The following is a 13267-nucleotide window of genomic DNA, read 5'->3' as shown; positions in this document are numbered from 1 at the left end:
GAAAAAAAAAAGAAAAAGGAGGAAACCTCTCTTTTTCTTCCCCTTCCCTTTTTTTTATTTATTTTTTTTTATTATTCCTGGTTTTGTGAGTATCCTCCTCGCCCTCGATGCCTCTTTGAGCAGCATCCAGCGAGCGAGCGGGAGAAGGCGAGACAGAGAGGCAGAAGAGAAGATGAGGATTATTTGCAGACAGCTTGTCTTGTTGTTTTCTGGCTTTTGGGGACTAGCAATGGGAGCTTTTCCTAGCAGCGTGCAAATAGGTAAGCGCTGCATTGGGCTGCGTGCGTGTATCCAGGGGTTCAATCCTTCGCGAAGTGAGTTGGAAAGGAGGCTCTGAAGGCAGCTTTTGCAGATTTCTCCTCCAGCACCATCCCATTTCCGTGCCTGCACGAATCATCCTCGTGTTTCTGTGTATGTGCCTCCGTGTGTCTGTGTGTGTAAATATTTCTGTGTGCGTTCGCGTGCGGAAAAGAGAATGCTGATCTTGTGCAGAACTCCTTCCAGCCCCGGGGGTGCGGTGTCGGCAGGGCAGGAAGGGGCTCGGGGCTGATGCCCTTTGGCTGCTTTAGCCCCCTGCGACTTCCCTTGCTCTTGCCTGACTCTCGAAGGAATGGCGAGTCCTGAGCACCATTGGAGGTTGCGGTAGCCGGCAGGGATGGGGGGGGTAAAAGGCTACTCCGTCCTTCGTTCCTCTCTGTAGTTGGAAAGTTTAGGGTTTTGTAAGTGTGTTCCTGTAGCCCTGTGCCCCATCCTCACCCCTTTCCCATCGCCTCCTGCTTCCCTCCTTTCGGACGTGTTTGGGATGGGACGCATCTATCTGAATTCTTTACAGCTCAGCTCCATCACTGCATCATTTCTTGTGGACTTGTAAAGATGCTGCTAATAAGGCTGAGCTGCTCCCTGCCTGCACATGGCTGCAGAGGAGCAAAGTTCATTATCTTCCTCTTCAGTGCGGATTATCCTACACCAAGTTGGTATTCTCTTTTTTTAATCCAGAAAGCATCGTTCCGCTTAATCAGCCCGCCACTTAATGTGAGAGGCTGTTGAGCAGCTGATTTACCAGTGTGTTCAGTATCAGGGAGACGGAGGCTAAACACTTTAAAAGGTCACTGTAATCATGACAAATCTGGGTATTTATGTATGAAAGGCTGAAAACCGAGAAGTCAGAAAAGAAGCATGAATGCATCAGGGAGGTTAAAATCGATTGAGGACGGTGATTTAAAGGCAGTGGTTGTGATTATGAATACGATTAGTTCCTTATCCATTAAAGTCTTAGGACTTGCCTTACTGTGCAGCTTTGGGAGAGACAGTTGCTTGGTTTTACAAGACAGTAAGTGGCTTGCAAATGATTTACCCAGCTGCTTTTGCTTTTTGCTTTTTTTTTTTTCTGTTTTTTGTAGGTGGTCTCTTCATCAGGAACACAGATCAGGAATACACTGCTTTTCGATTAGCAATCTTTCTTCATAACACCAGCCCCAATGCATCCGAAGCACCTTTTAATTTGGTTCCTCATGTAGACAACATTGAAACAGCCAACAGCTTCGCTGTAACAAATGCCTGTAAGTAAACATGCCACTGATCCAACCACCTTATGCATAAATTGCAGTGTAAAGAACAGGAAACCATATAGTTATCTTGCATTATAAATATATCAGGAAGTCTGTCTTCAGTACAGATAGCCTTTGCAGAAGAGCAAAAGGGGCAGCAGTCCTCGTTAGTTCCTTAGTGGAGCAAAATCCCCTCTCCTGCCTTCTGCTGACTAACCTGATGTGACATATACTTTAGTAAAAAGTAAACTGCAGTATTACTGTAGTTTCTTGCTTCTTTGTTTCTATGGAGATGAATTTTGTTGTTGTAAAGAAAAATTATGAGTATGTCAGTAAGTGCATAAACCCCACACTTTTGTTTGCCTCTGTGCATGCTACACCTTGTGTGTATTTGAAAATATATGATAATGTTTGTGCTCCCAAATGCTTTTCTAACGGCTGGAAAGGAGACAGGGAAGCAGTGGTGTGCAGGATAATATATCTGAGTTGCTTGACGCTGCAGTTGATCTGGTGATGTCACTTGAGGCAGCCCTGCTCTTATATTCTAGGTTGTAAATGTCTCTTACCATTTCGTAATGCATACATCCTGTGGATATGTCTCTATGCATCCATACATTGGTGCCAAATCAAGTTAGTATCTGAGCTACTTGATTTCACAGACCACCTCAACTGGAACAAATATTCTCGTGCTGCTATATATTTTATAAACACACACACACACCCCCACATACACACAGATGCACATACACAATGAGAGGAAGACAGAGCAAGAAATGCCCTTGACAAATGAGGTATCATTTATTTTCTTTAATTTGTATTTTGAAAAAAGTGATGTATAATTAGCTGAACTTGATACATTTCAGTCACCCCAGGGTCCTTTCCAGTGGTTAAAACATGTACTAGATATGCCTTATCTCTGAGAGGGGCAAAGCATTATTTCTGTTTATTTTCGTGTGTGTCTGGCTTCTTAAAAGGAATTCATGTTATTATGTAAGACAGTGGTGTACAGTGGGGCAAAGCTGAAGACTGTAGTAGCATGACTACTTTGATGTTCATATTTCAGGACTCTAGGTTTTCCTCTGTAGCTCTTAACTTTTCCAATCCCTCCTCTCCATTCAAGGGTGAATTGCCTCTGGAAGTAGATGCTCTAAGCGACATTGCTGAGCGAGTTTAAAATAGAAACATACTGGAGAATGTCTTAGTGTTCATTGTGCCTTTAAAATATGTGCTGTGTTTCTCTTCACTTTCTCACTGCCATCTCTGTGGCACTTTTTAGTATGTAAGCATACAATATGCTGTGCGGTTCTCATAAATAATTTATTGCATGATTGCTGAATTTATTTTTACAAGTCTTTGCTACTTCAAGTTTCAGATGACCTTGCCACCTTATTTAAGAGGAAAAGCTTCTGAGCTGCCAAAATGGCTCCATTCATTTTATGCAGGAAAGGGTGATGTCCCATAAAGCGTGAATTCTGTGTTAAGGAATGTATTAGTTGTGTTTAGCGTGGAAATCAGTATCAAATTCTATAAGGTAAAAACATTTCAAAAGATGCTTTGAAACTGGAAGGCATCAGGTCTGTGCAGGTGTAGTACATTGAGAAAATACTACAGTTCATGTCAACTTTTGAAAGCACTGATAATATTTATTCCATGGAGACCAATGACACAGTAGTGTTTTTAAACTTAAATTTTTAGCAAATGGGATGGGATTAAAATTTTTGTGTACTAAAATCAGTAATTTTAGGTTAAGTCAATTATTCTAGATTCTGTCTATGCATCTAGTTTTGACAATTTCTCAAGCTCTTGCTACATTTTGGATTAAGGATATTGCTTAGTCTTTCCATTTGAATGTTAGTGAATTAATTCTGATTTGCACACATTTAAAATTGTCTAAAATTGGATCACTTTTCTGTGTAAAACTAAACACCTTAAATTCAAAAAGTGTTTGGCCAAACCTTTGCTCATTTACACTATTTGCAGCAGATTCTTCTCTCATTCCAACCACCTTATGCTATTTTTGCCTTATATTTAACTGAGGAACACCTCTCCCATTATGTTTGCTGTCATTTATAGAAATAGTGATTCATAACCTGATCCTTTTTTTTCCTCTTTAAGCTGAACCCAGTTTCAGTTCCAAAGGATTTAATAGCTTTAGAAATTATGAATCCTTGTAGTATGGGGGGGAGGCAAAGAAAAAAGGGAAAATTAAATTTATATGCTTATGTGTGTGTATGCTCATAAAATTCTGTACATCTGTATTAAATAGAAGTAATCCTAAAGGCCTTATTTGTGCTTCTACTTACCACTTAAACACACATGTATTTTTGCATTAGTCCAAGTTTGCATTTATTTCATGTTTTGCAGTCTTATGCCAATAATCTGACTACTTCTTTTTAAAAAAATATTATTACTGAGGAATGTATTCTAAACAACAGACATTCTCCTAATGAAATGTAGGCAAACCAACTGACAACTGAATGAACATATCTCATGCTCCTTAAGCTAAATGTGAGCAGAGTCCTGCAAAAATCAATTGTCTGATAGCTGGAGGACACTGGCTTCCATGTGATTGAATTTCCTGGCTTGACAGAGGCTTCTAAAGCGCAGATGTGTGAGTTTTTCTAACCTAATTAAAGAAACCCCCACCATCAGCTCTGAGTTAAGTGATTTCATGGTAATATGAAATGAAAACTTTGTTGAACCGCTGTGAAGCAGTGGGTTTGGACCTTGCTGTTTGCGTAGAAATTACTCAGAGCACATGTCCCCAAACATACAGTACAAAAGCCTGAGAGCTGCTGGACCGAGATGAATATTCATGTGAGTTCAAGCATAAAGCTCTGAGACATTACCAGTTTCCTCTATTTCCGTTTCCATTTGTTGCAGAGGTTACTTGTGAAGATTCAGGGCCTGATCCTTTGCATGTGTCAGGGACAGTAGACAGATTATTCCAAAGGATTATGGACGCCATACCAGCAGGTAACTCACTGCAACACTGGATAACCTTTAATGGTTTTTTTTGTTTTCACTAGGTAAAAAAACATCCATCAAAATGTTCACCCAGGAGTACCTTTGGAACTGGAAAATTCTGTGTGTTCAATGTCATAGCTAATTTCCAATGGTTATTTTATGCATTTTTGTTTTCTTCAAACAGGCCTAGAACATTAGTATTTTTATTTTAAATCTTGAATGCATATGAAACAGGTTGCCTTAATAGACAGAATCTGTTGTGAGTTATCAAAATTGATCTGATCTATATCACTTTGGAGATTTCAGTCCTTTTTCTTTTCCCTTCACATTTGTGTGTTTTATTTAAACTCTGTTCATTTCTTTTGCACTACATACATTATTCAGAGAATCCCTCTTACTGACAGAGCTGAAATTATTCAAAAACATGAATAGTACAAGATTCTTACTCATCAGAACACAATACACCAGAGCTGAAACATTTGTCTATTGGCATACATTGGTTTGCCACTTATAAGCAGGAAATTCTGCTCATGATTAGAAATCTACCTGCATTCAGTTTGATTTCAGATGTTGGAGCAATACATTGATTTTTGGAGGGGATTGTATATATTTATTCTTTAGCTGAATGCAAAATAATTTTCTTCCCTCCATGCACCATCTATATAGTACATTAGTATATCTCAGCAATGCAGTCAACATTAAACATGCTTGAGTACTTACGAGAGGTAGTGCTATGGTTTTACAAAGAACTATTTGCCTTTCAGCTCTTGTGGTTGAGAATTTTTCTGTTAAAGTTTGAAGAATCCTTAATCTGTAGCAGCTTGCTGTTCTTGCACAGAATTAGGCTAAAGGGGACGAAAAGAGATTGATTCCAGTCTTTCATTAGTGTTTTATACTAAAAGTAAAGCTTTTCTCTTTGAGTCTGTTTGACTTCATGTGTGTTCTGAGATGAATATATACTTAATAAGTGTAATTTAGGGAAAATGAGACCCTTCCTTCCTCTTTTGCACAGTTCCATCCTTACTAGATTTTAATCCCAGTAGATGCAAACCTCCCAAAGCATAATCTTGTTTACGTGCCGCATGAATGAGAAAAAAAGCCTACTGAAATAAAAAAAATTGTATCTTGGAAAAACTTTCCTCTTTCTCCAAGAGTTAGTGTCTTTGACTCCAGTGCCCTCTAGATTTATGTGGAGTTGTTTTCTCCAAGAGTTAGTGTCTTTGACTCCTGTGCCCTCTAGGAGTTGACGACCTGAAATTGGAGGGCCTGATTCTGCCTCACTGGTGGGAACGCAGTTTTTGGGGAAGATCTACTGAGGTCAGAGGCAGCCCTGAGGTCAGATAGGAGCCTCCCTTGTCACCCTCACCTCTCTATGTGTTTGTCTCTGGGCTTGTACATGCTCCTGAGGGGAGAAGCAATATCATTTTGGAGTTAACTTTCTGCTGAGAACTCCAGAAAGCTGAGGAAATAGATTCACAGATAGTATTGCCCTTATATTGTGACTATCTGTCATTTTACCTACAGGAGTTTCAACTTTGATTTCCTCAGCTGCATCATAATGGGATTTTCATTAAATTTGGTTATTAATTCTGCTTTATAATTACAACTCAATTTAGCAATAGAAGCGTAACCTTGGTTGAATAATCAGTGTCATTTAAAAACATGATGTTCTTTATTTAGAAAGTGAGGTTTCATACAGCTGAATGGTGTTTTGCTATCAAGAGCAGTGCAGTATTCCCAAGGATGCAGTTTGGAGTGTGTTGGGAGTTATCATACAGTCAGGTTTTAACTGCAAAAGCAAATAGTGTACCAGTTGGCTAGAAAGATGGAACTGGATTAAATTTTACCCTTCTAAGATAGGTGTGATTACAAAAATCCTTTGAAATGAGTGTTTAGTTTTAATATGTAGAATTTATCTCAAGCTAGACTGCAATTATTGAAAACAATTGCTCTTAACATTTTTTATTATTAGCACTTGCTGATGGAATCAAAGAACTTGTGTGTACTTGGGCGTCATCTACCATAAGAAGGATTCTGTATATTTTTTAGAAATAAGAACATCCATATTCAAAGAGTTTCATAGCTCTAAATGTGATATTTGTAAATGGCCGTGCGACAGAGAGAAGATCAACTGTCAGTATCTCCAGTCCATCAGAGTCTGGTTTTAATTTTCAGGGTTATTTTTGGGAAAATAAATGATGGGCTTTCACTGACATACAGTCAGATTTCTACCCTGGAAATCCAGAACATTCATTTCCCTGGCATTTGTCCTAGCATGTTACTGGACTGACTAAAACTTTAAACTCAAAAGTTTTATAGTAGCCTATAGAAATAATTTAATGTTCATTTCAGAGGATTAATAAGAAAGGCTGTGTTCCTTCATTCCTTTTGCAGAAGGCAAAGAAGTGCAGTACTTCTTGTGTAGGACAAAGACTTTAACAAGTAAATTAAATTGATTAACTTCAGCTTTATCATTGTGATCTAAGTTTGTATGCTAGTCAAATAAGTAATGCATTTCATTTCTAGGTCTTGATTGTTTTGAGACTTGCTTGTTCATGAGAGAGGAAGACGTCTGCTTTGATTTCTTAACAGTTTTAGATCCTACAATGAATTGTGCAATTCCAGATTGTGAGCAGGTGAAGTTCTTTGGATTTAAACATGTTGGACCAAATAATCATTTCTCATAGTTCCTATTCCTTAATATATGACTGATTTAAGGGTATGAAATCTGTACCAGTGCAAAAGTGAAGATGTCTTTATAATTGCACCAGTGTAATTACAGGGAAAATTGGCCTGTTCTCTAGATTTCCATTCCTCTGGGCACTTACCTTGAGGCAAAGACTTTGGACTTGTACAGTACCAAGTCTGCTTCTGCAACTGAGGTGGACACACCAAAGTTATGTGGTAGGACACAAAGTCAATCTAGATAATTTATTCCTGTGTAAATCAAAAATTGTTCTAAATTTTGGAAAATAAATTTACTCAAAAGTATCTGATCACAGTGTCTTGTTTTGAAATTTCAGCGTTGCTTTACTTTTAATAATTTTGTCAGATGTTTTAACATCTTTATCTAGTTTAGGTTCTTACATAGATTTTTGGTTGTTACTATGGTTTACAAAGATCCTACTGGCTTTTATCAAAGTTTATGTGGATTCATTTGTTTGTCAGTGCAGTTTTATCTTGAGTTATCTCAAAAATTCTATATTAGTGATGTCTGCTTTCAGGCACCCAAGTTCAAGTAGAAAGGCTACTCTACATTTTGACACTCAGAGACTTTCTAATATTTTCCAGAGTCCTTAGCAGCACCTGCCTTCCTCTTAGGAAGTGCTTATGGCTGAGCACTTGGGAAAATCCATCCTCCTCTGTGCAATAATGCATGGGGCAAGTGCCTTCTGTCGGTGCTGCTACTTCCTTGTGAGGACTGTGTTTCTTCCCTGTTCTTTTTCCCATAGTCCAGATGAAGTCTGCCTGACTTGTACAAATAATTGCAGGTTCCATGTGGTGAGGAGCTGGAACCAGAGTGACACATACACATCACCCTTGTCCTGGCAATGCATTGGAAAGACCCAGCTCATCCTCCGTCTTCACCAATTCCCCCAGAGCTGATTATAGCTAAGGTTTTTGTTGGACTGAACTGGAAATACCTGGATACTTACAACAAAGCTAGTGTAATGGCTGGATTTTGACCAGCTATGCTAGCATTAACAAACTCCAATGCAAACACTGACCCTTGTCCTGCAGTTTTTTCCCCCAGACAGAGCTGTTTGTGATTTAAATAGGGGCTCTACCTGAGCAGTGATTGCAGTTTGGAACCTCTTAAAAAGAAGGAATAGTAGGAATCCACTTTATTTGCAAGAGAAATATGTTCTCATTTTTCATGTCATAGCTCAAATTTTTAAACTTAATAAATTGCTTAACTCCTGTTATTTTTAAAAACCAAAATGTTTAGCAATTGGACCCCTGGTACATAATTGCCTGTTTACAAAGAAAGTCAGTTGGGCTACTGTTATCTTGTGTTCCACAGGCTACTTCAATGTTGTATTTATATGCAGCAATTGCTCCTGAAGTATGCAGGCTTGTGCAGTACCTTTCACTATATTCATGACCAACATGCAGTTTTTTTTCCTGTAAATACAAATATAGCCCAAGAGAAAGAAAAAGTACTTACAGTTTTCACTAGATTATTTGTTAGACTCTTTGTGGGCAAAGGCTTTAAACCCATTTGGAAGATGTATTAAATTACATAATTATTTAACTACTCAAAGCAGCTCTCTGTTTCTCGCTTTCAGACCCTCTGTGGGGTAGATCCTGTGCCATTTCTTCATGCACACTCTTCCAGTTGCTTCTGTGGTGTATTTTTACAAGGAACTTTTAAACCCATAAAAATGCAACTTCATTTTTTATTTGCTTCATTTTTTAAATTTTTTATTTTATGTTCTTGATGTAAAGTTCAGATATGCCTAGTGAATATCCATCAAATTTTAGGAAAGTTCACAGATAGAGAGTAAATTGCTGAAAAGAATTGAAACCTTAATGCTTTGCTTGCCACAGATTTCAAGGATATGGAATTTACATCTTCACATTGTAGCATAAAAGATGATGCATATGTTAGTATTAGAAATTATTACTCAAAATGGTTAGGAATTATTATGAAAATAATAAATTTTAGTTAATTTCTTTCTCAGATATGTGTTATGCTTATTTTTTTATTATCATCAAGGTCCCCTTCCAACCCAAACCATTCCATGATTTCTTTTTGTTAAGAGATTTCACTGACGTCACCATGTCAAGGTCCGATCTGTTTTCCCAGTGGGAAAAGCAATTCATGTAATAGATATTCGAGGTAAAAACAGCAGGAGGAAACTTTTGTAGAAAAGAAAGTACAAAATGTAGTGTATTATTTGTCCCCAAAAGCTTCCTGTGCTATTTTAATATTCCTGATGTTCAGTAGAGGTGTTTCATGCTACTAGTTAATGTGAGATATGGATCTGGATGATGCTGTGTTAAGGTCTGGAAAACATTGAGTATAAGGGAGAAAGATTTTACCAAACACAGATATATTCATGTAAAATTCAGGAGAGAAAGTTATAATAATTTTTAAGTAGTATGTGGCTATCAATAAACAGAGCACTCAGTTTTCTCACCTAAGTTGATGGGGGGAAAGGGAAGAGGCTTTTACAGACCCTCAGTCTCAGCAGAGTAGTGTAGGATCTTCTTTCAGTGATTTCCTCCAGGTTTTCTGTATGGATCTATCCTGGAGAGGCTTGCTAATAAAAGCCTTCAGCCTTGGTAATTTCCTTTCATTTAAATGGAGAAGAGTGTTTAAGAGTGGACTTTTCAAAAACACTGCACAGCTGGAAGTATAATTTCCTTCAAAAATCAATAGTCATGGGCTCTTGGCTGACTCAGGAGTTTTTCTCACTTCCCCTCCAAGTAGAAAGCACAAGCCAAGTAAAAAGCTGGGTTTTGGGGCTGTTTCCACACCCTGTTAACACTGTCTCTGTATCTAGCTGTTTGTGTGTCCTCCAACTGAGAGCTGGTCAGGGGTTTTTCTTTCTCAGGTCCTTTGTTTAAAAATCAGTATCTTTGGTCAGCTTCTCACAGGTGGTAAAAGCAGCAGAGTAATACTGTATGACATGTTATTATATAGATCAATTAATAATTAGAGTTGCTGTCTGGGGGCACAAACAAAGATCCAACAGAAAGATTAAAGGTTCAAGAAAAAGAGCATAAGAGGTGTATTGGGATGACTTTCATTGGCATTTGCTGCAGGATTACATAGATTGCATCAAAGTGTGTGTCTGGAAGGTCAGGTGTGGTGCTGAATGGAAGCGATCCAAGTTAGAAGTCCTTACAGATGATGAGGAAGGATGTCAGAGCAGTCTGGGGGAGGAAGTGTTGACTGATGGCTACGAGCATCATTGCTTCAACGAAGAAAAAGTAAAGGTCACCAAGTGAATGGGAGTGTGGATAGTATGCAATAATGTCCACAGATTAGGGCTTGGTGGGACCATTTTGGTCACTCAGTGGGACCATCAAGATGCTTATCAGCCAGCCTCAATACCTTTATCCAACCTGTAATTTTTTTTTTCCAAATAAATCCAGTCTTGAAGAAAAAAAAAAAACCTCAGGTAAATTGTCATGTCATCAACACTTCATTGGGATATGTCACCCAGCGTCTCTGTGTTGAATGTGGGAGCCATAAAGAGTAGGAAGGGAAGAAGTCTACTGGGTTTATTGTTGGCATTTACTTTAGAGGGATAACCAGCATGATTTTTCAGAGTTGTGCAGCCCCCAGAGCCCCTGAGGTTTGTTCTGGATGGTTAGAACTGTGTCTTGCCAGCACAGAAAGGTGGCTTGGGACACCCTTAGTAGCATGGCTTAGGTATGGCAAGACATATGAGGACTTATTGAAGCCTTTTTCAAGTTCCCTTGAAAAATGCTTAGGGTGGACACAAATGGTAGGGCTTTTTCTCTTTCATAAGAAAAAAAAACCATCTCCTAACCCCAGCAGGGACTGTGGCTTGAAGCAACAGTAATATAAGCTTGGTAAATGTGTTCCAAGACCATTAAGTACATTTTTGCTAACAAGTGTGTGCTAATCCCCATTATTTGTATTCACAGACTCATCTACCTACAAATATAACTTAATGGTCATATGTGTTACACATATTTTACTTTCTATGAGCCACAGAGGATGTGAATCTATTACTGCTTTCTCCTGGAGGCTTTGGGCTGTTAGCTTAAGATATCAAGAGTTATGAATTTAGCTTTGGAAATCCGTAGTTTCATCTGCTTTGTGTGTCAGACGAGATTGCAGCCTGAACACAAACATGATGATGAATGAGATTTGAAACACAAGAATATTTGCAGAAAGCAAAAGACTGAATAAAGGAATACAAGAAGTGCTCCCATAGCTGTCTTTGATGATCTGTTGCAGTGTTCTGAATAGCAGATGTATATGGAAAAAATAACAAAGGACAAACCCTTTCTTTCCTGATATTATTAAGTCACTAAAACGGGGACAAGTAGTAACAGAAGACCTCACAATTAATTATTGTTGTAGTAATAGCTGTATTTACAACATTCTGTTTACTCCATCCATTAAATGCTCTGCTTAAATTATTTATTATTTGGTTATTATTGGAATCAGCTGGAAAATGTAAAGTTTTTTTCAAATAACTCAGAGAAAGAATGGGCACAGTTAATGCAAATGCATGTGTGCAGCAGGTAATTGACAAGGTTTCAGCAGGGGCTGTGTGAGATGATTTGGAGCCCAGGTGGGAGGTAGGTCTGCCCTGGTTCTTCAGGCACCTTTGCAGACTCAGAAATGAGAGATTAGCCAGAATAAGGAATTTAATTTAGAGTTTGAGATCTTGCCCCTGAAGTTGCTCTTTGCCCTCCATGGACACCCAGCTGTGTGGGAGAAGGCTCCAAGATACATCAGGAGCTGCGTATTAAGGAAAGACCATTGAAGCGGTCCAGCTGGAGAAGGATTGTCCTTCTCGGTCGTCCCGGCTAGCTATCCAGCGCCGCTAGCAGTAGGGGAGCACTATCCCGATCTCCGTGGTTCGGGACAGCACCTAAGGCAAACCCCCTGTGCTATGACAGCAGCGCTGCCTTGTGGTAGGACGTGGCTTGGCTTATGGCTACAGTCAGCAGAAAAACAGAGTGCTCTCCAGCTGTGGTGAATCCAGGTTTACTGGGTCCCAGGGGAACCGACAACCGAAGAAGTCGAGGGGGAGGTTGCAATGGCTTATAAGGAGGGAGGGAAGCAGGGGAGGAGTCAGTTCTTGGACGACTAGAGTTTCAGAGGGGAGTGGGATACAAAATATTGACTTAGGGAAAACCCCAATGGGGATAACCTGAGGGCTGGATCCTGGCCTGTGAGCCAATCACTTGACACTCTAGCTGGAAGTTTCTAGAGAGTTCTAGAGAGAAGGGTGGGAGTGCTGAGTGATGGGCACGGGGGACGGATTTGAGAAAGGGTACATTAATCTCCAAGGCAACTGGGGAGGAGTTGGGATAACTGGCAGCACAAGGGAGAGAGGGGAGAACCCGGGCAGAACCATTACATGATAGGGGGGAACAGAACGGTCCACCTTACACAGACACAACACAACAGACCATTATTTGGTGTTGGAGAAAGTGGATTCAGAGAGCAGAGAACGGACTGACATGGAGCATGGAGCAGTACTTGCTGCATGGGGAATTTTCTGCTTCTGGAAACAGCTGGAAGGTGTGGCTGGTGCTTGTGAACCAGGCGTTATAGCTGGTGTGAGCTGACATGACTTTGAAAAGCTTTAAGGTGAACATGTGGTTGTGCCAAGCTGAAAAGCACGGAGAGGGAAGTAACACCTAGACCAGACATCCAGTGAAGCACTGGAGAAGTTATGGAATAGCACAAGACTAAAATATACTCTTCCAAGAGACACAGAGAAAATTCTGTTCACTTCCATCAGCTGTCTCCTTCTCTCTTCTCATCTGGTTTTTGTTGTTACATGCCCCAGCTTTACATGACAAAATGGGAGCCGTGTTCAAGAACCACCACCAGTGGAAGCAGTTGACATGGTGCTTCCCGTGCTCTGCACCACTGAAGAGGATCCAGGCATCCCAGAACCAAAGTCCTAATGTCCCAGTGCTACCCCACATCTAGGGACAGGCTGTTGTGCTTCTGGGTTCAGCACCAGAAGCCACAGCAGCTTATTAGCTTCTGTAATGTATTGATTGCAGATAACTGTCAGCTTAACTAC

General features: G+C 39.7%; 1 protein-coding gene across 5 annotated transcripts in view; it reads left to right on the top strand.

Moving 5' to 3' along the window:
• The first annotated feature begins 31 nt into the window (after positions 1-31).
• GRIA4 (glutamate ionotropic receptor AMPA type subunit 4) overlaps positions 32-13267 on the top strand; it is a 216891-nt gene continuing 203655 nt past the window's right edge. For all 5 annotated transcript variants that reach the window (XM_031065982.1, XM_005417712.2, XM_005417713.2 and 2 more), the window contains exons 1-2: positions 32-260; positions 1401-1559. In XM_031065982.1, the coding sequence (XP_030921842.1) occupies positions 173-260; positions 1401-1559 (247 nt within the window). In that variant the 5' untranslated portion in view covers positions 32-172. The remainder of the gene's footprint in view (positions 261-1400; positions 1560-13267) is intronic.

Source organism: Geospiza fortis, unplaced genomic scaffold (assembly GCF_000277835.1).
Source record: "Geospiza fortis unplaced genomic scaffold, GeoFor_1.0 scaffold16, whole genome shotgun sequence".
Taxonomy (NCBI): Eukaryota; Metazoa; Chordata; class Aves; order Passeriformes; family Thraupidae; genus Geospiza; species Geospiza fortis.
Note: the sequence above shows the minus strand (reverse complement) of the source record. Positions and strands in the feature narration are given on the sequence as shown.